A 26,100-nucleotide genomic window follows, 5' to 3' on the forward strand; every position below is an offset into this window, starting at 1 on the left:
AGGCTCCTAAATCGGAGTCACCTCCATGTCCTTCCACTGCGGTAAAGTCTGCAAGCCTGGGTGGGTAGTCGTACTCTCGAGATGCTTCTCCCGTATACTTGCATTGTGTTCTGCTTTCCTACCTGCTGCTGCCAGTGCAGATATTCCTTTTAACTCAGAAGCCTTATCTTTAAGATAGGAATCGCTAAGTCAGTACAGGAGACAACAGCAGATTTTGTGCATGTTGTGTTTGTGTGCCAAATCGAAGCAATGACAGTAAATAGCTTGCTTGCGAATACAGTTCACACAATAATTACAAAATTATAGTTTGATCCTAACATGCTGCAATAAATATGTCTCAGCTTTTTCTTCTCTGATATTGCACCTCCCACAGCTTGAATGCTTGCCCTGTCTCTATGTAGAAAGCAGACAACCCTGGGGAAACAGTTCAAAAACACAGTGTGAATTGGTATTTCAAGCTATGTTTAGTTTCAAGAGACATGTAATATAGAGAAGTTGCAATTTTGTTTTATAAAACAATGCAAAGCCTCCCCAACAGTTTGTAAGTTTATTCAGTGTGACCTTGAACGCTATTGTCATTTCTTGTTGGATTTCACCTACATCAAATGGGCTGATTTTAAAGTTGGGCTGATGATCTTTCCGTAACGTATTATGTAAGTCTTAATGCTGACTTTTTGCCTTGAAGCAGCTGAGTACAGTGCAGCTGAGTGCTCTGAGAAGATGCAAGGACCAAGTAGCGGGAATGAAATGTGTTTGAGTTCAACATTGAGCAGAATACTCAGGATTTATTATGGTTGATTGATGAGTATTTAGAAATGTTCAGCTAATTATCCTAGCATTGAACTGATCTGAGATTTTGCTTCAGGTGCTCAGTGGGAAGTGGTCTGTTAAAATACATGAAAATAACTCTAAAATAGTGGTCTGGTTAGTACTGACTGTTATTAAATATCTAAATTCTGGAGTAAATTTTTTAGTACATATGAAATCTACATTAATGCCAAAAGAATTTTGCAGGATTATTTTTTGTTACAAGGGAATTCATAATGCTTGTGATGGAATTATTTTCATCCCCTGTCATACAGGCACATATCAAGCTTGAAAAACATTTCTCAAGTTGAGGGCAAGCCACAAGAAGAAGGGGCAAGGAAAGTAGCACAGGTCTCTGCATGTCCCTGCTGCGGCCCCATCTTTGCTCCCCGGTGTGCTGAAGTTTTTCAAGGGCTATACCACCGTGGAAAATACGTTGGAGAGAGCTCAGGATGTGTAATGTCCCGATCTCTCTTCCCAGCAGTAAAGTATTAGCAGGACTTTCTAGCCCTCTCTATACTCTATTTCCTCTGAGCAAAGGAAGAAAGAGAAGCTTCTCTTGTAAGGAACAGGTTATTTTTCCCTTGGAAGCACACGGCTAAACTAGAACTTGCTCTGTGGTTCTCTGGGAAAAGTGTTATTTAATGATGAAATGTTATTGGATTAATTTCCATTTATGTTCTTCCATATTCAAAATGGGGTTGTGATCACATGAACCTGAGTACTTAGTGGAGACAAATCCAGTGTTGGCCAATGATTCTTATGTCTATGTGTGGGAAAGCATAAGCACATGTATTTGTATCAATTATCTCTACCAATACGTGTAGATGTAGAATAGCCTTGAATCCTACCTGTGGGAATGCTGTGAAATCTGCTGGGCTGTGTGCATGCCTTTCTTACCACAATATCGAAGGGCCAATATTTGACTGATTAGTCAAAAATAGATTCTGAGCAACACAGCTGAGATTTTGATAGAGATCCCACACTTTCAAACAGAAGTGCCCTGAGTCAGCCACCTAAACCCCTGCGTAGTCATTTGTCTTCAAGTGACTTAATTTGTTGCGGGTACTGAGAGTAGAGAAAGCGCACGGGTTTAGCTGGAACGTGCTGTATTGCTACAACAGGCTTCAGGAACAGCAGCAGCCATCCATCTGCCCTTTTGGGGGAATAACAGCCTTCACTGCTGCCAGCTGTAGCACAAAATATAAGTCTGTGCTCGAGTAACAAAGGATTGTACTCAATTCTTCCCAATCATGCATGAAGACAGAGGTGCTACAGCCCCATATGACAGTAGATTTTGACTTTATCAAAGATGAAGAATGCAGAAAAAGCCAAAACCTTAGGGAATATCATTCAAAGGTGGGGGGGAAAGGCCCCCAAACTTACAAAAGCTGTTTGTTATACAGTGTGGCATCCTGGAAAATTGGGAAGTGTCAACTAACCAGATGCTTTCAAACATAAGCATCATCTCTCAGGATAACATCAATTCCCCTGTTCTTTCTGGTGCACAGTCTGGATCGCAAGGGGTTGAATTAAACAGGTTGAACACCTGTAAATCTGGCATTTTCTAGCTTTCTATCACTTGACTTTGCAACTTAAATAACTTCTGAGGTTTCTTTACATGCAGGACACGTCCACCATACGCACACATGCACTTGTTAAAACCACTTGCTGTGATGCATTATGCATACTTTTGAGAAAAGTTGATATGATCCCGGAGCTTCCATAAGGGCTAAATTAGCTTTTACAAGAAATTGTCGCCACTTGGTGAGGAACTTTAATTTAACTGATCTTTTTTGTGCAACTTGATGCTGAGTGCATTGTGGCAGTTCAGTGATAACAATAATACTAATATATGGATTCAGTCTGCTGGCTCTATCAGCCAAAGAAGATACTTCTTTGTGTTATGGTCATGGATGTTTGAATCAAGAAAATTCAGCCCTAAAGAACAAAACTTATTGATGCTGAGGCAACTCAAGTCTTCAGCCATAAAAAGGAGAGGAATCTAGGTCTCGAGGAAATTACTTTCATTTATTCAGTTCTCTTATAGAGGCGAGCATTTTCGTTGCTTGCTATAGACGTTTCACAATAGCAAAGGAATTGCATCTCTGGGGCTCTGAAATGTAATTAATGGTTCACTCCACTCTATACCTAAGGAAAAACTTTTTTTAATTACCTATCAGAAAGGATTCTGGAATTGATCAAATAGTGCTATCAAGGGGGCAGACTTGGTAAATAGACCTCTGATTTGTTCATTCAAGGGTTTAATAACAGTAGCTAGTATGAGGCCAGTAGCTAGAAAACAACCTTTCTGTCCTTCAGTGGCTGGTGAGCTCAAGCCTTTTGAGAACACAGGGAGCTCACCTTTAATTTTGACCCTTTCTTTTGGCGGTGGAGCTCTGTGGACTCACTGTGATATTTGAGCCATCCGTCAGCAGCTCGCTCGAGCCAGATCATGTATGTGTTTGCAAGTTCTCTGTCGTGAGAGGAGGATCGGGGGCAGCTCCTCTGCCCGTCCATGTTGGATGTCCCTGCAGGAGCAGGGCAGGAAGGCAGATGGCTTTCAAAGAGCATCAGCTTTTGGATCAGTGGATTGGAGAGGGCTAGACCTGGTGTTATTTGATTTACTCCACCTCTGCAGCTTGCTCTGCCTCATGACCCACTTTTCAAATCCTCTGGGGACACGGGGTGTTCTTTGCACCGCTTAGAAAAATGACACAAGGATCTCCAAATTAAAACAGACCGTTAGGATTCTTCCCAGGTTAACCAGAGTGCAACGTAATGGGCCCCTTTGTAAGGCATATTTGAACTGGAACAGATCCAGAGCTTTTCAGAAATCAGAATTTCTGATGAGCAGAAAATGGCAACTGAAAAGACAAACCTCTAAAAATATTTTGTGTCAGGCTGAACATCTTCTGTGAAATTATTATTTAAACAAAATGTTTAGACCAATGAAACATATAGTTTCCCTCAAAAAGATTTGTTTTAAAATAATGATTTTTCTATCACTAGCTTCTACCAATACTTTCAGATTAATGTCAGGTCACAGTAAAGTGAAACATTAGTTACAATTAAGCATTTCCTTTTTTCAGTTGACAGTGTTTCACGATCATAGTACAGGCACAATATTTTTACTTCAATTAGGCTTCTTTTTTATAGGAAACTTCTCCACTTTTTTTTTTTTTGCACCTACTCTGAATAAATCTAAAAAACTATGCTGAAATTTTGGAAAACCCATTCTGGCCACTCTGATTGCACATATGACATAAGTTGACGTAGAGAGAAGGAAAAACAGAGACAGAAAATGGAGCAGACGGAATTAAATTATCTCTGGGCAACAGATTGTGATTGTTTATTGGAGGAAAATTGAGTAAGAGATGAAACTAACTGAAGTGTTTTCATTACATCCCAAATCAATGTCCAGATGTGGATTTTGAACAGTGCAAAGGGGGCATGTGTGTACACGTGCTCTGGGACTTTATATAGATCTCAACCAGCTTTGTCAAGTTACGCAGGCTGGACATTTTCCTCGGGCTGTGAATCCCCTACAAATAGCACAAGTGCCTTTACGCACACGTTATCCATACGCAGAATTGGCGATACAGCTTCATAGAGATGTACCCAAGTTTGAACTGACTTTCTGTCTTGCCCAAGAGCAGAAGGAACTGGTGTGGACTGAGTAAGTCCCTGGGCTGCTTCCTCTGCAGAGAGCTGGGCTCTGACCAGCTACTGCACAGTGCTTGGTGTTGTAATTCTGGCTGGGCTCGTTTGGGATATCAGCTGACAACCTAAATTTGCTCATCCTGCTGCCTGTGGGCCAGTTGTGCTTATTTGTGTATCCCTGTGTATGCCAACGGCTTATCGCTGCATTTCGGGAAGCGTTTCCTATTTGGCTGTAAAGGGCTCAGACTGGAACTGTGTAAAGCCCTCAAAGGAGGGGAAAAATCACCTGCTCCTTTGGCTGGGAAAGGAAACTCCCTGTGAATCACAGGTAGCGCCAGCCAGCCCCTGGCTTTACGCCCAGGGCTCTTTATTTGTACTGTACCTCTGTAGTTGTCACTGAGAGCTGTAGTTGTGACTTGACCCTGTTTACGAAGGTACTGTAGGTCTTCTCCCAACCTCTGCTGGAGGTCTGCTCATTTTGCATAAATAACGATACATTAATTGGAATGTGGGCTCAAACCTTTGTCTCCAAAATCCCAGGTCACCATTAGATCTTTGAATATTTAATTAGTTATACATTGTTAAATTGCTCCAGTGAGAAGACTGACTGAGGAACAGACTGACACTGTGACCATGTTTCCCAGTAATAATAAAAAATTATTGAGAAACTTTCCAATCAGTTTTTGAGGCCATCTGATCATCAAGAAGGTTCTCAGACTGCTTTTGCTTGAGCAACAGCAGTAGGGTAGGACCATGAGGTAGGACCATGAGGCAGCCCAGGTTGCACTACAGTAGCTCTCTGCCTTCTGCTCTGTTGTGCATAGGGGTTGGTGACCCCCATAGGCTTTGGGAAGACAGTACCAAAGCTTTTTGCAGGACATGGCTTCTAAGCAGAGACTCCCCATGAGCTGCACTCCATGCTGTCTCCAGAGTAGCAGTGCCCGGACACGTGGCAGTATCTCACAGTTGTTTCTGGTATTCGATAGAAGTTTCTCTGGCTTTTCCCATTAGATATGTTATTGATTCCCTTTTGTTTAGTGCTAGCTAGGCTTTCCAATTAAGTAGTGACTTTAATTATACCACAAAGCGTAAAACATAGATCTTGATTATTAACACTGGCCCATGGGATAATGAAAAGAGGACCAGCAAGGCTAAATTAAAAAAAATCATAAAAATCACAAAAAACCTTTTGAAAAAACCCACCTTATATTCAAATGCAGTAATTTTCCTGTTACATTTTTGCAGTGTCTTTGTGTATATTAATTGTTGAAGACAAGTTCTGCATGACTGTCAGCACTAATAAATGTAGATTTAGTGGAGGCTGAATTTGATTAACTAGAGAGCATGAAAAATAACTGATTGCAATGTTGTGTTTAAATGCAGTAAGATTGGAAGCCATTCCCTGCAATTTGTTTGCACCAGAACGTACTCTTGAATACATGAATAGTTTACCTAAGGTGGGTTGCATAACATTGACTAAAAATTATACATCTAATTTAAGGTGATCAACTTGTCTGCCTTTATAGTCAATGGAGAAGAAGACATGGTAGCACTGCTTACAATGTATAGTGTGTAATGTCCTCTGGAGGTGCCTCCCTTAGGAACCTAGGACAGCCAGCTTAAACAGGATTTCAGATGAATCCAAACCAAAATGGTAAATGTTCCAAGGCATAAAGAAACAAGAGAGAATTTCTGTATTAGCCACACATGTTGAAGAATGACCTCCCAGCATGGGCAACCTGGGTAAGGTCCCCACCCAGCAACTGTGGAGGCAAAACTGTGGAGGCAGCACAGTTTTCAGCTAGGAGGAAAAGAAAAGGTGATCAAAAAGCTGTTTTGCATCCCTCAGTTTTTCTTACAGATCATGAAACTAAATGTGCCTTGTGTGACCTGCACATTTACGAGTGCCTTAAAGACGATTGCTTTTTTTTTTTAAAAAGTATGTTTTAGAGACTGTAGTAATTTTCTGAACTTGAAAACAGCCGCAATATTTTCATAGCAGGAGTATTTCCTCTTTAAGAAGAGCAATTGTGGTGTGCTGTCTTCAAATTGTGTATGCTGTTCTTTCACAGGTAAATACCTATCAGTAATGCAGAAGCACTACTGAGATCCAGCCATGACTTGCAGCTGTGTGCTGGCATTTTAAAGTTTCTTTCACTTCCCTTTCCCGGCTCCATGGCTGATTGTTGCCCACTATCAGGTCCAGGGCGAAAAGGGATTGCTGTGAATTTCTGAACTGTCATGTTATGTTACACTCCATGATATCACATTACAGGATAAAAAGAAGTAACAGAACAAGTCAGGCAATGAATTCAGGGTGGTATTTCTTTTCCTTTTATGTTTCCTTACATCTCTGTTACGCTACACCTGATATCCTTCTTACAGCTTTGAAGGAGTTCTTCTAATGGTTTGAGGTGAACGTGTTCCCCTTTTCTTTCTTAAAATGTGCATGCAAATTTAGTTCTGCTGGCAATGTGAGATATGCGTTATCTCCAAATGCCTTCCTGCTGTAACTTTAAAAATTAGCTAGTTTTGGTTCCTATTTCATTTGGATAGGTTTCACAGTATAAGAAAGTCAAGGTTTCAGGTCAAATAACATCAAGGTTTTGTTGTTGTTGTTGTTTGTGTCTTTGTGATAAAAACATGAACAGGCCAAAATGTCAGACAATTTACTCTTCTGTCTGAAATAAAACTGAATTGTGAACTCCCAAGTTGATGCAGTGTTTCATTTTAATAGTGTCAGTTCTTGCTTGTTTTGCTTGTGTCTCCTGTTTTGAGTGAATTTAGTGCTAATAAAAGTGAGAGACTCTTAAAACTAGCCAGAGCCAGAAGTACCTGACAGTTGCAGGCCAGCAAATGTAAGCTCCCTGTCTTGGTTCGCTTGATCTAGATGCTTTCCAAGGTTTTGTTTCTCTGAAACAGCACCTGCCAGTTAAGTTGTTTGATAGTTTTTTGAAGTTGAAGTATGGGGCCTCTATTTTCTGTTCCTCCAGCTTTCTGAAAAATTCTTGGCTTCTGCTGGATTCCTTCTAAACCTTCTGCTGTGGGCTCAAAACCAAACCATGGTCAAACCAGGTTGCCTTGCTGGATGCAACTCCAAAGAAGGTCCAGGGACAGTTGCTTCCCATGCAGTCTGTGCACTCTTTTCGCTAACTTTCTACCAAACCAAATGGCTGTCTTAATAAGAAATCATTGTGCAATTTTGGCCTGCATCCTTTTGGCCACAAGAAGTCCTGCAGCAGCTGAATGTTCCCATCTGGAGACTTCTCTTGAAATGTGGTGTAAGCCCTGAGGAGCAGGAGCTCCAGGCCTGTGCCTTGATGCCTCCTTTGTAAAGCCAGCACCAGGCTGATCACTGTTGTTTATTTCTTGACTGTCCAGGCACGTTTAAATAACCCTTGTGAAGCAGGCATCATGCAGTATGTGTTACTAAGCCTCAGAACTCCAAGGTGGTGTAAAACCTACTGCGTATAGCAGAAGATCAGGGTGTAAAATGTGCTGTAAAATCAGGTTCCTGATCTCTGTGGTTCTTGATGATTCTGTGCGTTGAGAGGAACAGTCTTGTGAGCACTGGGGAAACTGAACTGGGAAATTTCATTTTTTCACACAAAACTTGTGATGGAGCTTTTAAGTAGCTGAAGTATTGTAAAGGCAGGGTCACTGGGGAAACGCACGGCATGCTCTGTGTTTCTAGTTTTTTTTTTTTTTCATTCAGTGTGCAAGTAAATGCTCTGTCTTAGAAAGATTACTAGCCTAAGTCTATAATTAATGAATATTTGAGGCAAAGTTACTCTTTGCAAAGAAACTTGATATGGGCTGCAATTTCTTAAGTTAAGAATCCTCTGTACATTCTTCTGACCACCTCCAGTGTATAGATTAGCATACACAGGAAAATAACGCTTGGAAAATACTCCCAATCAGTGTGTCTTATCTCCTGTCCCCAGAAAGAAAGCTGGAAGGCCCTTGCTCAGCAGAAGGTTAACAGTAGTGACAGAAGAGGAGGCAACATTATTCTCTGTTTTCTGTAGAGAATTATAATATAGCTCATATATTGTGTAGGGATCTCTTAAGCAATTACAAGAAGCCATTCAATGCAGGAGAGCTGGCTATGCAGCACAAATGTACATCTCTCCTTATATGTCTGAATTAAACAGAGAAAATGAAGACAATTGTCATGCAGACATCAGGCAAAATCCAAATCTCCTTGGTCTAAGAAATGCACCTACAAATTTTCGTGGTGATGGTGTGGCAGGATTTACCAGTGAGGCATTAGGTAGCTTTAAATTACAGGAGATTTCATCTGTGTGTATTGCTGATGCACAAAGCTCCCTGTTTCTCAGCTTCTAGGAACGAAGCCCTTTGGAGTTGCATTTTACCTGTTTTTCAGGTTGTCAAATTGTTCCTTAATTAGTTTATTTTCTTCTTTGCTCCAAGGGGTGAGTATATTATTTATTCTACGCTCCCAGACTTTTGTTAATCTGCATTTATGTATTTTGTCTTCAGAATGACCTAGCATTGGGCTAGCCTCTAGGGTAGTACAAAACACGCCTCTCTGATGGAGACGGTAGTTCAGACTTGAGTAATGGTAGAATATTAATAGCAGCAATAATAATTAAAACAGTACACTAAAATACCCTTGGGTGCTGTTGCTAAGTTAGAGTGTACCCCTAAAATTCCAGAGGAAAGGCATAAATTTTAGTTATTTCCATCCACAAAGTGAACAGTTGTCTCATTCAGCAACTGGAGTAAGTTTTCATCCTCTTCGTGGATGTTTCATTAGGACAGAGTTCTCCCAGAGGGTCGTGGTGGAGTTTACATTAAACTCAAGATAAAAATGACATTGAAGCTTTGCTCCTGTATTTTCAACACTGCCTGAAAACAAATACAGAACCGACAGCTAGTTCATTGGCTTATTGCCTTGGTGTTACTAACCAAAGTGTACCCAAGAGGCGGGGAATTTGTGTTCTGTTTGCTCATAGAGGAGCAGTCGACTCCTTTGCCTAATAGATCTGGGAATCTCTGGAAGCAGGGGGGAAAAGTTGCTCTAAGTACAGGTTTGAGCAAATAGTCTGGATGAAACAGGTTGAATGTGTCTGTCTATAGATGAGGGATGAAGAAGGGCATGGTTGTGAACACAGCCTCAGTCTGCTGGGCAGACGGGTAATGGGAATAACCTGTTCCCCCAGTGCAGAGCACTCACTTCTAGGTTTCTTTCTGATGGCAAATTAATTTAAATCTGCAAACACTGAGGATGTGACTTCAAAATGTCTGTGGGCAAGTAGGAGAAAACACCAGACAACAGAGAGTGTAAAAGGAAATGGGTTCTCAGCACTGCTGGGCAGGAGCAGTGCCTGAATGTTGAAGTGCTACAGTGGCCACAGCTTCTTAGAGTCGGGAAAAGACTGGCGTGTGTCCTTGGCCCACTCAAATTCACAATCATACTTAAGTACGTTGCCTGGTCTAGGACGTGTGCCTAATTTCTGTCAACCTGAGTGAAGAGTAAGCATATGCTGACCTGTTTTTTCTGAATGAGGATAAGAGCTCATAAATATAAAAAATCCCCATACGTTGAAGTGTTTTGCTGCTGTGAAGTGTGTGCCCTAGATATTAGCTTTGTGCTAGACAGTGAATGTGGCTGGATTTTTAAAAAATGTTTTTATTTCTAAATGTTACAAAAATTAAATTAAAATGCAAGAGTTTTCTGAAGTGCCCAAAATAATTAGAAGGTAAGAAACCGTTGTTAACATTTAAATTCTAAATGCATGAAATTTTTGAATACTGTGCTGTTCACCTTTAGCTAGCCTTTAATTTAAACAAAAGCTATAAAAGTGCAATTAGGCTTCAGTCCAATGAAGCACTTAAATATGTTCCTAGGTTTAAGTGTATGAGTAACCCCAGTGAAGTTAAGACATGCTTAACTGCTTTACTTGAATAGGACGTTTCATAAAGTAGTTATAATACACAAAGAACAATCCTGCGAGTATCATTGGGAAAGATGGAAAGAGGAGTCAAGTCCCCTCTGCGCTCCAGGATCTGACTGCTCGTAGGTTTTCACAAAGCTGTTTTTGCCCAGTGATTTATCCTGCAGGGTCCTGATCCGAAGTCCGCTGAGATCTTTGGATGTGCTCCACCATCTGTTGTTAAAGAGGCTTAGTTTGTCGGGCAGTTTCCTACCCCTGTCTACCGAGGGGAATACATACGGCGCGTGCACCTTCATTTGTCCTCTCTGCTTGACTCGGAGACATGCCTTTTTATGAACATGCTGCTACTACCACCAGGCTCTCCACTGAATCCCATATAAAGCATCTAAACATCATGGATTTAATACTCCCATTTTCAGTGTTAAATCAATGTTCTTTATGCATTTGTTCTTGGAACACTGCTCTATTTGAACCATAATTCTTCCCACATACCATAAACTTGGTCTGTTTTCACTCTGATAGAAATTGATCATTTAAAGCAAGAGGAAAAAACCTGTGACTCTGTTTAAATGTTTCAAGGCCATTGCTGGTTAGTCAAATCAGGCTCTGCATCACCTCAGCACACCAAGTGCTGTGATTACCAGGGAAGCATTGCCTTTCTGGGCTACAACCAGCCTTGCAGCTGCTGGGACAGGGCAAAATTAAGAGCTTCTCACTACGGTTTTGGCAGGCAGTGAGGGGATGGGTTTACCCAGTTTATGACTGACCTCCCATTCGGTTGTTTACTCCTCCCACCGTCCGGTATTTGTACATAGGTAGAAAGAAACATTCTGCTACATAACTGGATTTGACCATAGATTAAAGCTGGTCTCCTGTGAAAAACGCTGGAGCCCATTAAAGAAAGGATTGTTTGCCAAACATTGTTTTATGTCCTCCGGAGACCATAAAAAACATTGTTAGCTGAAGTAATAGTGGAAAATGATTGCATACCTCTATCCTCCTCCTTGCCACCACACTGCAACGTGACAGCAAACCTGTAATGAAATCCGTGAAGAGCTCTGCAGCAGTTACCTTGAAAACTTTTCTATTGCCCTACATTTCTAGATAACACTCTGATACTCAGCCTCTGTCCAGCACCAACAGCACCAGCTGAGGGATTGAGATGGTCAAAATTAAACAAAAGTACCTTGAATTTTTAGTATTAAATACTTGCAGTAAACTTTTTTAATAGTCAGGGATAACTTCCTGTATTTACATGTTATTATTTGAATAACAAATAGCTTCAAGGATACAGCAAACTGCTCTATGCAAATGGAAAATGGTGAGTTTACTCTTATACATTATTTATTGAAAATTATTCCATTGATTTCATCCACTCCACCAGTTTTTCTTTACGTCTGGCATGGACTTGGGGTGCAATGGGAGAGACATTTTAGGGAAGGTGGTATCTTAAGATATGTAGTCCACGTTGGGATATCTGGGCTGTTACCTTCTCACTCCCTCCAGACATGCTGGGATTAAATCTTCCTTTGCCATAAAGATCCTTTTTTGGGATCTTGATGCATCACCTTGAGTGGAAGAGTACTTCTTAATGGGAAATCTGCTAGAAATCACTGTCGGAAATGCAGCTAAATAGCTGACTTCACATTGCTAGCTGGAGAGTAATGACCCTTGGTGGCAGGAACGAGAAATAGTGCCACAGGGTAGCAGCCAATTTTGTGAATGCACCCTAGAAAACATTTTCTGGCTTCTTGAATGGCGCTTTGTGAACTTCCGTATTTGAAATACGAGGTTTTACTTTTAGCGAAGCACTGAGATGGGAGTATATTCTCTCTCCTCCATAGACAGCATAGGTAGTATTTTCTGAATATTCTGAACTTCGAATCAAAGCACTGCTATTGTGAATTGGCAAAATGCCTTTAGTTTTGCCTGTATTTAGCATCACTTAATTGGTTTCACTGATGTTTATGTTTCACTTAGCTTCACGTTCAGAGAGCTCTCAAAGCAGAATTTTGCAAGACCACCTTTATGTTAAATTTTTTTAAGACAGCTCTTGTTTAGTTTTTACTTTTAAAGCATGCAAGCTAAAAATCCAATTGGAACAGGGACCGGGATCTTTCAGAAATCTTGAGAATCGCTTGTCAAATCTAAATAAGCCATTTGTGTTTAATCACCTAAAATTCGGCAGAATACATGTCATTTGGAATTTAGTTGGGCTCTTCCTTAAATTTAAGTACAGCACCATTAAAAATAAAGTCACATGGGGGATACATTTTCTCTGGGGATTTTTGAAAAGCATTTGAAAGCAGATTTCAGCTTCTCCATTAATTTCCAATCAACCTAATGCTTTGTGATGCAGCATGCATACAGCCACAGGCAGATCTGAATGGGCACACTAGGGGATAGAGTGGAAATTTCTTACAGATGGTATTTCAAAACATATTAGTGACTCAAGTTAAGTTACCAAAAAAAGGCAAATACTTTCTACTACAGAAGGATCTGAGTGTGAGCTTTTAGCCATTTTTCATGTTAATAAAGGGGCTTGTTTTAAAAGTGATTGGAACTAGTTTTAGCATTTTTAGATATATAAATCAATATGAGTATTAGACATGATGGCATGTTTCTGGTATTGTTTGCCTGAGGAAAGCCGGAAATAGCTCACTGAAATACAGGGCCTCTTATTTTATGTGTGTGGCAGCTACTTCTGAAGAGTCTAATAATCTTAAATGTAAGGGTTAATATTCTTTACAAACGGGGCCATCTTCATGTTACATATGTTAACGATGCATATATATTGTGCTATCAGTCACTGACTGACAGTTCTCAAGGCTTTCCACCATACACATAAAATAATTTGTCATAGAGAAGGGAGGAATTAAGCCAAATAGAGCAGCAAGCATGTTAAAAAACAAAAGACACAAACATGTGTTGGTTTGGGTTTTTTTTTGTGCAGAGAAATTAGTCCCAGTTGTACTGGCCTGGAATTTAAAAAGAAAGGAAAAAGGACAAAAATGAATGTCTGATTCTCAGGAAACACTTATCTCACGTGTACTGTTGTAACTTCATGGGGAGCTTTAACCTACCTGTGGAATTGCCTGTGTCCCAGCTTGAAAGGGCTCTCTCCTTCATGGAAGTGTACAGGACAGAAATTGCTGTAAATTTGGTCTTTTCTGTAGGAAATAGGACAGATAAGAGAGAGCTCTAAGGTGTAAAAGACATGTATTTTAAACAGGCTGCTGCTGTTCTTCATTCTGCAAATCCTACAGGCACGAAGTCCAATTGTTCAGCCTGGGAATGTGGGAAATTCCCAGGAGCAGATAGGTGTGTGCTGGTAAACTCATGGCATATTGCAAGGATTTGGTTTGGGTTGATATTAAAGGATACTTTTCCTTGATACCAGAAGTGTTTGAGATGAGCACGGAAACAAGGATTTGGCCTGATTTCTTTCTGAGGAACGTGGGTGATTTCTTTCTTAAGACTTTTGGATGCAAAATAAGGAAAAGTGTGTCAAGGGGGCATGCAAAAAAAGCTGCTGGGAATTCCCACAGTATGGAGTAGATTTAAGACCTTAGTTCATTATTATCCTGAAAATGACCATCAACATCACTGTGTACCGGAAAAGCTGGAGGACAGATTATTTTAGTTGACTTTCCCTGACTCCCCTTTAATAGGAGGAGCTGAAACACTGTGGGAGGAGGAACAGACACAGTTTGTACTCAGGAACAGTTGAGGAGGTGTCTTTATTTTAATGAATTTCTTCTTCAGGGATAACTGCTGAGGACATGGTGCGTGGAGTGTGGCCAAGGGAGCAACTGAAGTCAGGTAGGAGTTAGCCAGGGAAGTTGACCACTTCCAGCCTGTAAAGTTCTGACAGAGGAGTGTTTTAAATAATACATAGTATGAAGATGATCTCTCGAGCAATAGAAAGGGCAGTCGTTTCTTCCGCATTACATTCAGTTCTTGCAAAACTGTCGTTCAGTTTTTCTTTCAAGAAGAATCAGACAGTAGAGCTCAAAATTGGCTTTTGTTGCTTTGGCAAATACTTTCTTTGACAAAAAATGATGGATGGATACAGGAAGTCAGTGTTAATGGTGAACGTCCAAATACTGACAGGACTGTTATAGTACTTGCAGAGGTGGAGGGAAAACTATCCAAATTTATTTAGCTGTCAGTCAGGTGGGGGAAATTCACCCACCAAACCCTTTGTCCATCAGTGTTGATGGTTTTTTGGAGCTGCCTAGACTACCAAGCTTACAGCACCAACAAGAATTGCACTGTATCTTGTATCTGCACTTCCCCAAATAAATTCAGGAAAAAGGAGAAAGTGTTGATTTTTCTTCTGTGGAGGCTGTTCCATAAAGCAACACAGTCTGCGAAGAAATAGCCATGGTAAAAAGGTATCTTCTGGATCCAGATTTTCTAGGCTTTTCCTGAAAGCAGCTGTCACTTCCCTTTTTACAATGGACTGCTTCTCTCAAGATACATAGAGCATCAGTGTTCTGTACCACTGCTCCCTTGTTCACAACTGTGAGTATTTATACTACATGATTCTTAGGGAGCGGTGTCCTTGAGCTGCAAAACAGGAGGAGAAAGTAAAAGCAAGTCTTGAACTCAAAAATTTAGTGGTTTTTTTTCCCTTTTGAATATGGCAGAAAAATCCATCCTTAATAGAAAGAGAATGTTATGGCATAATACAGTTAACACCTTCTATTGAGAAAGAGAATTAATTAGGAAGGAGTCGGAGCCCTCTGCCTGACAGATTCGTGATCCATGAAGCTAATCAATTTTGTAGCCAGTCATTGCTTTTGCCACGGACTGGTCAGCAGTTGCATCCCATGCTGGGGAAGGAGATGTTTGCAGCTTGTCACATTTCACTGTTGTGCCAGTGCGGAACAAGAATGTAATGCTAGTTTATTTCTGCATCTGAAAGGTTACTACTACATCTAGCACTAGCTGCAAAGCCTCAGCGGTTTTCTGGAGAAAGAAATCAGGCATTGAACTAGCCACTAAATTTAGTGATTTAGCTGTTGTAAATCGTCTGTGCCTACAGAAGTCACAGCAGGATTTAGGTACTAAAAGGTAACCACGTATGTAAGATTACTCTGAGCCTTTGGTTTAACTGGGTTCAAAATACACATTGACCTGGTGACTAAAAATAGTATTTGTTAGCATTAAAGAGCAAGATTCAATAATCTTTTCAATATTTATCTTTGTCCTTTCATTGATCAGTGCTGTTCCACCTCTTTCCCCTGCTGTGCCTATAAAACACGAACACAGACCGTTCTGCAGCTTTCAAGGTATGGAGCATGTTGGGGGTTTTTTGTGCTAGAACTGCAGCATTCCCAGCAATTTCATTAAGTTTGTGAAGGAGAGAAACCCACAGTCGTCTCCATCCCAGTGGTTCATTGGAAAAACATATCTTGTATTAAATACTTTAAAGATTCATGAAGCAGCTTTAATTTTGTTTGCATTTCTTCCTGAAGGGTAAAGCTGTCAGAAATCTCTAAATGCATTGCCTAATCCATTTCCAAACTCAAAATATTAAGGTCTGCCAGCAAAACTCATTTTTGGAGTTTAGCAAGTATGCAGACAGGAGAGAAGGCAGGAGAAAGCAGGAAAGATTTTTCTTTCCTTGGTAATGCACTGAACTACCTGCATGGCTGTAGTGTCAGTCCTTCCCAAAAAATAGCGCAACTCAAATGGACTGTAAGACCAGCTCTGATAAATAGAGGACCTCACATGTTTCTCTTGGATCAGATACAAATAGAGTAAATAGAGACAAAAGAGAATTTCCTTCCCTTCGTTGCCTACAAGCTCACAGGGCTGCCATGAGCAGGCTCATGTGCAGCTGAGCAGCTTTTGTTTTCTCATTGTCCCAGTTTCTAATCTATGACCTTTTTTGCATTAGTACATAATTTTTTTTCCAAGGTCTGGTCTGCCAACTGGAGAGCCTTTCCTGTTTTCTTATGCCTGCTTAGACAGTGCTCACACTTGGGCTCAGGGGGCTGGCTGGGAAATGTTCATTTAAGGAACCGGTTCAATGCAAGGGAAAGCATGAGTGAAAATCATCTCCAGAGTAGAGAAAAATGATCTGACATCAAGCTCTCTGTCACGTACAAAGGAAATACCTCTGGGTTGCCAGCCAAGCTCTGCAGTAGCCAGTACAGAGCAAGAACACTCAAAGACTCTTCCCAAGACAACAGCAGGATGCCTCAGGTTTGATGCTTGGCATGTTGTATGAAAGGTGCCTGAAGGACTGTTTCACATATCGGGTTCAATCCATCCTCAGCTAGTCCATGGAAATGATTAGCCATGGCATCGTTAGCCTTTGCTTGAAATCGCTAGTCCTAAATTAATCCAGCAGTGTATTTCTCTACAGCATACATATGTGCCCTGGAGAGAGGCACTGCTTCTCATGCAGACCTGAAGTCCTTTGCTGGTAGTACACTGTAAGACCTGATGACAGTTCATAAGACTAATTTAGAATTACAGTAATATTAAATGTGAGCTATGTCTGGCCAGCTTAGACCATCATTAGCTACTACAGAGGTCAAATGGATGCTTTAAGTTCTTCCCAAACTCAGTAGCGTTAGACAAATGTTAATGAGGCCAAGATTTGGCTATCGGTTACTGTAATTGTCCTCCCTCACTGTTGCCACAGTTTGTAATGTGATCAAACCTAGTGCAGGGAAGCGGAGAGCGTGGTGGTACCCAGCTCCCTTCCCTGGCAGAGTGCTGGTGCCGTGGGCTCCCGAGCAGGGCAGCCAAGCCTCTGCTCCCTGAGAAGGGCTGCCTTAAACACCCGGACACTTTACTGCACAGTATCAGGGCTGCCAAAAATGGATGATTTCTTAATTTCTTTCCAAAGTCCTTTTGGTGGTCAGGTTGAAGCATATAAGGGTGTGCCTTGCTAGGACACCTTCATACAGTTTGATGTCTTCACCTTCTGGTTACTTTTCTTCTCAGAAGAAATAATAAAAGTGACTAGTCTCATGTTAAGCTCCTCCATCGTTAGCTCATAGGTTTCTTGCCTGATGCTTTCCCTCTGTCTCCAGACTGCTGCTCAACCATTTTCTGAGAGGGTGCCCTATGCCTCATAGAAAGTTAATAGGCTTGTTATAGCCTTACTTTTTTCCTGGGACTTCCCTGGAATGAACTGTCTCCTGCTGCCATGCTCCAGGGCCAAAATTGAGGGCTGCACCAAGGAGGACTTCACGTGTCCTCCTGACACTCTGACTTTCTCAACCTTGCATACAGGCAGAAGTGACCGAATGTTCCATTGCAATGCACTCGGTCTGTTGTCAACATCTGGCCCAGCAAAGGCATGGTAAGGTAGTGGGCACGGTTGTGCTTTGAAGGTAGTGCATTCTTCTTGCGTGTGACTTGCTAATGTCCCTGTTTGGCCCAGAGTGTCAGTCGCTGGTTAGAGTTTCTTGGAATGAAGGAAGTATTAACTGTAAATTGCTGTGGCTGGTATCTAATTACAGAATACGTTGGGAAGCACTTGGGCGACAATCCAACAAAGCACTTAGCACCCACTGATTTTTAAGGGAAGGCCCCTTGACTGGGATTGCTCGTGCTCTCAGACATCATCAGAAGTGTTTGTTAGTGGACCAGTACGTTCTCCTGACTACCTCAGCACATCCATCTCATTTTCTGAAGCAACTTAAGGAGTCGGGAGTTCAAGGTTGACTGGAAGTCTGCAGGAAATGAACTCCTAAATCACAGCTGTACTTTGAAAAGTCTACTCAGTTGGATGGCTGCTTTTGCTGTTCTTCAGCCTTGCTGTAGTAAATAAAACTATGACAGCTTTTATACCACTGCTGAATTCTGAGGTTTGCCTTTGCCCATCTAGCTGTTCCTGTTGCAGCGGGGTTACCTAAGATATTCTAACATGTAACAGTTGGAGCGCTCTTTCCAAATGCAGACATAATGCAGTTTTTCAACTATGTCCTGCTAACAGAGAAAGGGGAGAACTGACAGAAGGAAGGTTGCAGTGAGAAGTGATAGGACTGACTTAACCCAGGTGGAATAACGAATTCAAAACAGCCTTTTATCAAAAGCGGTCCATGATGCCCTACAATGTAAGTAATTGTTGAGAACCATGGCATGAAAAGTCTTGTGAACCAGCCAGACCATAAAGTCACACTTAGGATAATAATGCATTGATTTAATGTGACAAAGAACAAATAAATCAAAAGTGGAGATTATGGTGTAGGGCTGCTGGTTTTAAAGCTTGTATTAGAAATACCGATTTTTGTACAATGTTAAGTGGGAGGATGAAGGAAAAGCACTGGGGATTAGTCCTACTCAACCTTTCAGTCTGGACAAGAACGTGTGGCTGGAGGTGCCCAGGTGTTGCAGTTCACTTACCAATAAAACAAATACTTTTTACTCCAGAAAAGTTCAGCAAAATTTCTTGATCAGAAGATAAAGGAAGCCCAGCCTAATCCACTGAGGTCTTGTACTATTTCAGTGGTTCCCTATCTTTTCCTAGGCAAAATACTTTGGTCCTTCCACACATGCCTCTCTGTTTGACGTTTGTGTTCATCCTACCTTTCCTTTGATTGCTTGTCCCTCTCCATTGCCAGTGCTGCTTTGACTGCCCTCTCGTTCTCACTGCACTTCCTCCTCCTTGCTGTCTCCAGATTTTGGCCACACGGTGTCTTTGCTTTCCTTCTTTCCTGCTAGCTCTGAGTGCTGATGCAGGACCCCACCAGGATGCGTGGCCTGGGGTGGGCTCCCTCCTCTGCCTCACTTCCACCAGCAACGCACCCCGTCCCTGGGTACCAGTCCGATTTACTGAGATGCAATTTGCTATGTCCTGCTGATACAAGTGAGGCACTGAAGCAAATTGCTGTCAGATCAAAGACGTCCCTCATCAAGGGAAATCTTGCAAGGTCCATGTTTTTAGCTGATGGCTCTTTCCTGTTAGTGAAGTATTCCTGATGGGCTTCTTTGATATGTTGGTGTGGTCAAGAGGAAAATCACATTCAAAAAGAAATTCAAAAAGGAGGCTGTGTCAGAGCATTCACACCTCCTGTAAATCTCTGTCCTTGTTCCAGGTTTATTTTTAGATTGTGTAGGAATGCTGCTTAGCCAGAAGTTTTACACAGTGGTCCTCTGTATGGTACAGGCCACCAGCAAGCTGCCAGTAAGTAGCTATGGTAACACTGTAATCAGTGACAAGTACTCAGGTCTCTGAGCAAATAGTGCTGGCATGAGTAGGAATTATGAATAATTGCGCTTTACTAGAATTCATAACTGATTTCCAGAGGTTACCCAACAGTCAAGCGTTTGTCGCTCTCCCCATCCCCATGACTGCTGATAGTGGGGAAAAAAAGTGATTGTTATGCCAAAGTAATGAGCAAAGAGGTCAGAAAGTTTGATAAGAGCAGGAAAAGTCATTTCCTGTGATATCATTAGCAGTATTTTAGAGAGCAGGTTCAGTAATTGCTATGGTAATTCTGAATGGCTTTTGACTGTGAGAACACGCAGGTAATTTTTTAAAGTTAGCGTCTTTGCTAGTGGGAGAGAATTCCACTAAGATAAGGCAGTATGGTGTTACAGAGGGGCATGGGCTGGGGGGGCTCTGCTCTGTGCTGTGTGACTTCTCCAGGCCTCAGTTTTTCTTCCCAAAACGGTCTATGGTAACATATATGCATCAGTGAGCAAGCACAAAATTGTGAATCTCAGGATGTAGCTGCCTACCAAGGTGACGTCTCAGATGGAGCAGATCTGTTTTGCAAATATTTCAGCAAGTGCATGCCTGTACAACAAACGTCATACATTTATTATTGCTGCACAAACTGCAAAATCAGAAAGGGTGGCAAGTGCTCTTTGTATGGGAAAATGCAAAATTTGCTTGAGTGGGTCCTGGTTTTAAAAGTATGAGATCTAATTATGAATTAATAGCGGACCTTCTTATGGTTCCCCTGGGAGCACAGACAGGCTGTAGTATTGTGGGCCTTCTCCAGGTTGTTTTTGAGCAAAGTCATTGATATTTGTTTGGTTTTCAAGCGATGCTTTTAACCTTCCGGAAAATGAGAGCCTCTATAATCTGTGTGCATGCAGATACAGTTTGGTTTTCACTGAGTTGATGGAAAGTTTGCAGCTCCTAGCTATGTTGCTTCTTTTGAGCTTTTACCCCATGTTTGTTTGGGGTTAGAAAGGACAAAACCTGCAAGTCCCTATGTGCTGGAAAGCAACGGAGGAGAGGACGCTCAATGCCTCCCAGTAGCTACTTGGGTTTTAATTCCTTCTTTCTTCTCTCTAGGTGCAAACAGATGACCTACCCAGATGACCTGCCACAGATCTCTGTGGTCTTTATATTTGTGAACGAGGCGCTCTCTGTCATCCTGCGCTCTGTGCACAGCGTTGTGAATCACACTCCATCGCACTTGCTCAAGGAGATCATTCTGGTGGATGACAACAGTGACAATGGTCAGTATAGGGAACTTTTCCTCAGAGTACTGTATCCTGTGTGGTTAATGGACATGGAATGTGAATCAAAGGGAGTTTGGTCACTACTAGCTTGAATGCTTTTTTAAATGTTGCGATGAAACAGCATTGAGTCATTCTGCATTTAAACAACCAGGGGAGGAAAGTCGTACATGCAACCACTGATTTATGGCTAATAAGCTAGATCATAAGTTGGTGTAAATTAACATACCTTGAAGTTAATAGAAGTTACAAGAGTTTGTGTTGGTTGATGAGATGGTTAATTGAGCCACTTGCACAAAGCTGTGAGTAAATATTAACTATTTGTATAACAAATAAACATTATGTGGATAAACTCTGCCGATTTAATTGAAATCCTCACAGGATGAATGACATTTGCATAGGCAATCTTAATATAGAAATGACACTTTCCTCCAAATTTTCAGATCTAGAGGAACATCACCATTAACAGACTAAGAGATTAAATACTGTTTCCAAGGAAAAGTGGGGCTACAGATTCTCCTTAAAGATAGTTTCTGCTCTTCTACGTGGCAGCACACTTCGCTTCTTCATGTTTTACACAGGCATTGATAGTATCAGATTTTGAGTCTGTTTTTTTTTTTTTGAGGTAGGGAATAAATTACACGATGAGAATGAAACAGTGTAGGCACAAAGCACATGAGACTTTTAGGTCATGTGGTTCATTAATGTAAAAATAACACTTTTTTTACAGCAATCAAACCTCAAAATATTGGTGAGCATATAGGGTGCTATTGTTCAACATGTGTCACAGGGTGGTCGGGTTTGAAGAGCGTTAAGGTTACAGGTGACTAGCAGTGTTGTTGTGTTTAAGTTGTTATACCTTAGACTTCTAGAGCTGTTGCAGCTTCTCAAATCATATTTGTTAAAATAAGGCTCCAGTTTAGCATTTTCTCCACAGCTCAACAGCTTTACATCTTCCAGTTTTAAGTTGCTTTTCCTCTTCAAGATCTCCAAAGAGAAAGGAGGGTTGAGAGGACAAATCACTAAAACAAAAATAAGTTCCCAAACCTATAGATTTAAGAAACCTTTTGTCCAATTCTGCTTTCAATTATGGCAGCATAACCTATGGAGTAATTATGTGAGATTGCAAAGTGTTTGAGTCAATGTAATACAGAGGAGAATTGGACTCCTTGTTTCTCAGTGAACTCTTATATGGCTTTCCTCTTCCAGATAAGTGGAGATTTATCAGGTCTTTGATTCCGATGATAATGATTCTACTGTGTAACATAGAACAGAAGAATGAGGCTTCTAATGTCCTGGAGGCTTCTACTAGTTTTCCTAATAAATATATTTGAGTAAAAGCCTCATTATGAATAAGTTGCAGTGTAAATGAATTGCCAAACTAGATTGATTTAAAAAAATAGAGAGACCATTTTGGTAATTTGCCTGTTTATAAGGCTATTGAAATGAAGCTGAATGAAGGAGTGAATGAGTTCTGCTCCATCTGTGGTTGAATGCCGGAAAATGAACAAAAGAGTACTCGTCTGTTTGAAATCTTCAATATCCATTTAGTTCAACAGGGAAGAAGGAGTCTTGGTATTGAGGAGTCTTAATTATATTTAAGGGAAAACCCTTAAAATTAAGGGAAATTAATTCTGATTTGAATTAGGTCTTGACCCAAAATCCATTGAGGTTATTTTTCAAACTCTTACGGAATAGCTTAAATCAGGAAGAAAAAATCACCAGTCTCCCATGTTGCACTGCTGTAAGGTCGGAATTGCTCCTCCAGAGGCCAGTTGTAACCTAATGCAAATAAGCAGAGAATTAGAATAGTAATTATTTAAAAATATTTAGACAAACTACCTCTTCAAAACAATACTCAAATCCGTCAGGCCATATTAGGCCTGTGCAAGTCTAACGGTAACTGCTCTGATGTGTAGAGAATTTCTCTGAGCTGACACCCCTGGAACTGGTCCACGCCACAACTGCAGTACTTTGTATCTGTGAGAGTGACCAAGGGTTTAGGAATATTTAAGGATTTTTTTCCCCAGAATAAATCGAAGTAAAACATAACGTTGCAAGGCTTTTCTCATTCTGAATATTTGTGGGGTTTTTTTTTTTTTTGTCCTGCAGTTGAGCTAAAATTTAATCTGGACCAGTATGTCAATAAAAGGTACCCAGGTCTGGTGAAAATAGTGCGCAATAACAAACGAGAAGGACTGATTCGAGCCAGAATCCAAGGCTGGAAAGCAGCAACCTCTCCTGTCGTCGGGTTCTTTGATGCTCACGTTGAGTTCAACATTGGCTGGTAAGTCATTGGCTATTCCCACAGGGAGAGCAGCACCCTTACGCTGTGCCCTGTGTCTCAAAGGCTGTAAAAGAGATTTGCTCAGCAACAGGGGAGCTGAAAAACTGTAGGGATGAGATGGCTGTAGGCTGGTGTTATCACATTAGCAATTACTTTTGAATAATATTCTTGATTATTGCAACATTGCTGACAATCTTCTGCAATGACTGCAAGATCCATAAAAAAGCTGTTGTGCCTGCTCTAGTACAGCTCAGTGGAGGGAGAAGTAATTTAAACCACAATGAATATGAAAACTCCAAAGCAGTTAAATGGGGAGACACCATTAAGGAGGCTCTGGGCTGGAGGCATGCTTTCAAGTACGTTTATTTTATCTCCATGTCATTTTCTACCATTTCTTCTTAGAAACTTGAATACCAATCTCATTTCCTCATAAATTTTCTTGCATTTACATTTGAGGGAAACATTGAATTATTTCCTGCATTTTTAATGGGGCTTGAAATTAGCATGCCTTTCCTCATCCCCTTTGTTTTGCAAGGGAGCGGTATTGACTGTGGCAAGCACAGTTTTGGACCTAATGGTCCACCTCTGCAGTTGGAGTAAATCTTTGTACCGCCACTTACTGGCCAATATTTGGCATTACTGGAAGTCGGGACTGAAGGAACTGATACGTACAGTCAGCTGAGAAAGGGAGGCTGGAACCTTCAGTATGTAAAGTGTGTATTTTCCAAAGATAGGCTGGTATTTGATAAAGATGATGCAGGATTATGGTGGAGCTGATTATGCTCTGCAGTTCTGGGAGATATCCCCAAATTAAAACTAAAAATAGCTGTACTTATAACCAGAGAGAAATTTAATTGCAAAGGAGTGGAGTGTTTATTTTTATATGTTCATGAATATCTTTATAAAATGGAAGATGCAATAAAATAAGTCTTGTAGTGCACCTGGTTTATGTTCACCCCATTTTTTTTCCCCAAGAGTATGAAAGACTATAATAGCAGTTGTAGTAATTTTCTAGAAGCTTAAGAGCTGGTTTAATTTATTTATTTACTTTTAAAGCAACTGGTTCTTTCAAATAATTGCAAATGTTCATGTAGGGTAATATCAGCTACTGGTCAGAATCAGGGACTGGGGAGAGCATGCTCTGGGTGCTGTTCCCAGTGCTTGTCCTGCCCAAGCTGCAGTTTTCTGAGCCTTGCAGAGAATTTTGTTATCACTTCTATAAAGGACATTGAGATCTTATTGATGTACTCTACCGAGAGAAGCTAGGCAATGGTGTCAGTAAGCAGGAAGGGTTTTGTGCTTGTTTTTGGTTTTGTTTGGAGGTTTTTTTAACCTTACTGCATGGCGTTAATGTCAGAAAGGGTTGAAATCAGCATAGCAAGAACCTAGAGTCTCTCAGTAAATGAGTGTGTGTGTCCTGGAGTTTTTTTTAACCTTACTGCGTGGCGTTAATGTCAGAAAGGGTTGAAATCAGCATAGCAAGAACCTAGAGTCTCTCAGTAAATGAGTGTGTGTGTCTACATCCGAGATAAAAAGTGTTTGCATTTACTGCATCCTCCCTGGTGTACTCTTCTTTCAACAAGTGCGCTTAAGTCTCAGTAATACTGCTGAGCCAGGCTGTGCAGCTGCTTTGAGACCACCTGGCTTCTGGAGTGGCCGCAGAGGATGAATGAGAATAGCAAATGTGCACCAGAAGCGTCGCGTATCCCTTTGTTTCAGAGCCACGTGGAGGCTCAGAGTGTTCCCTTCTGGTGTTTCTCCTGTTCCCCTCAACCTTTGGGGCTGCTGACAGCCATCTCAAACCTCGTTCTATCTGTTTCCTCCTAGTTCTAATTCTGTCCACCTGTGCACACACGGCTGCCTGTCATCTCAATTTTCATCTCATCTTCTTTTACTAGGAGGGACTGGAAATCCTTCCATCTGGAGTGCTCTATTTTTTCCCACCAGGTTAACATTACCCCTGCTCCATAACCCTATAAACTTGGTAGTCATGCGGGAGTATCTTGTAAAAGTACTGCTGTTCTATTCTCCTACTAAGTCTCATCTTGCATGAATATTTCCCCCCATTTTCAATGTATATTCATGTATTCAGAGGCCACGTGGATTGCTCCCACTCAAAGCTATGGATTATTTGTGAGGCAATTAAAAAGAAGCCAGTTCCTTTACCACAGAAAAGATCATTAGCTTTCTGTTTGGTTTGTGTGCCATCTAAAAGTCAACTACCTGCAGTGCAATTTTAGTCTTCCAATCTATGGCTGCTTTACCTGCCTAATGAGTTGGCAGATTAATTCATAAAGAATCAGAGGAGGACTTCATCACTTCCTCATGAAATATGCAGGACTTTGACAACAAAAGAACTTTTCTTTAAACAATAGTTGCCCCATTTATGGATGAGCTTTTGCCTTATATTGCACTATAGCATTTTATGGGCTTTCACAGCATTACTCTCCAGGGACACTTTTTCTAAACTAAAATACAATCTGGTAGGATATAAAAATATACTCTACAACCTGGCAGGTCAAATTAACTATTGAATTATTTATTTTGCTGTGCTTAATTGCTGCTTTTTTGCTTCTCAGGTGTTGAAATGTATTAACGCAGAGCAGAGGTTTTCTACTGACCTGTTCCCCTTAAGGCTTTTGAGAGTGTAAGCCAATACTGCTGCTGTGAGAGCAGAAGTGAGGGGACTAGCTCAAAGGGAGGCCATTATTATTAATGCTCAAATGGAATTTAAAATTAAAATTACATGATAATGCATGTGTACAGTTCATATGTAAAATTCTACCTGTCCTGCAGTAGAACCTTGTCTGGTTTTAATGGTGACTTAACATCAATAGAAGTCAGCATCTAGGGCCAGCAACCCAGCAGAGCCAATAGGTATGAAAAGCTCCTGTACGTTCCTCTCTGAGGGTATATTTAAGCCTGCATAGTTCTGTTTTCCCTTCAGTCCTCTCAAGTTTTCAGCATTTCTGCTCTGGC

At 41.0% G+C, this 26,100-nt stretch overlaps 1 protein-coding gene across 1 annotated transcript in view; it reads left to right on the forward strand.

Moving 5' to 3' along the window:
- Nucleotides 1–26,100, forward strand: part of LOC104074228 (polypeptide N-acetylgalactosaminyltransferase 9) — a gene marked incomplete at both ends in the record, with an annotated part of 78,631 nt that overhangs the window by 32,510 nt on the left and 20,021 nt on the right. Inside the window, 2 exons of the mRNA XM_009574286.1 lie at nucleotides 20,668–20,834; nucleotides 22,947–23,121. Of these exons, the coding sequence (XP_009572581.1) occupies nucleotides 20,668–20,834; nucleotides 22,947–23,121 (342 nt within the window). The remainder of the gene's footprint in view (nucleotides 1–20,667; nucleotides 20,835–22,946; nucleotides 23,122–26,100) is intronic.

The sequence above is a fragment of the Fulmarus glacialis genome, unplaced genomic scaffold (assembly GCF_000690835.1).
Source record: "Fulmarus glacialis isolate BGI_N327 unplaced genomic scaffold, ASM69083v1 scaffold15543, whole genome shotgun sequence".
NCBI lineage: Eukaryota > Metazoa > Chordata > Aves > Procellariiformes > Procellariidae > Fulmarus > Fulmarus glacialis.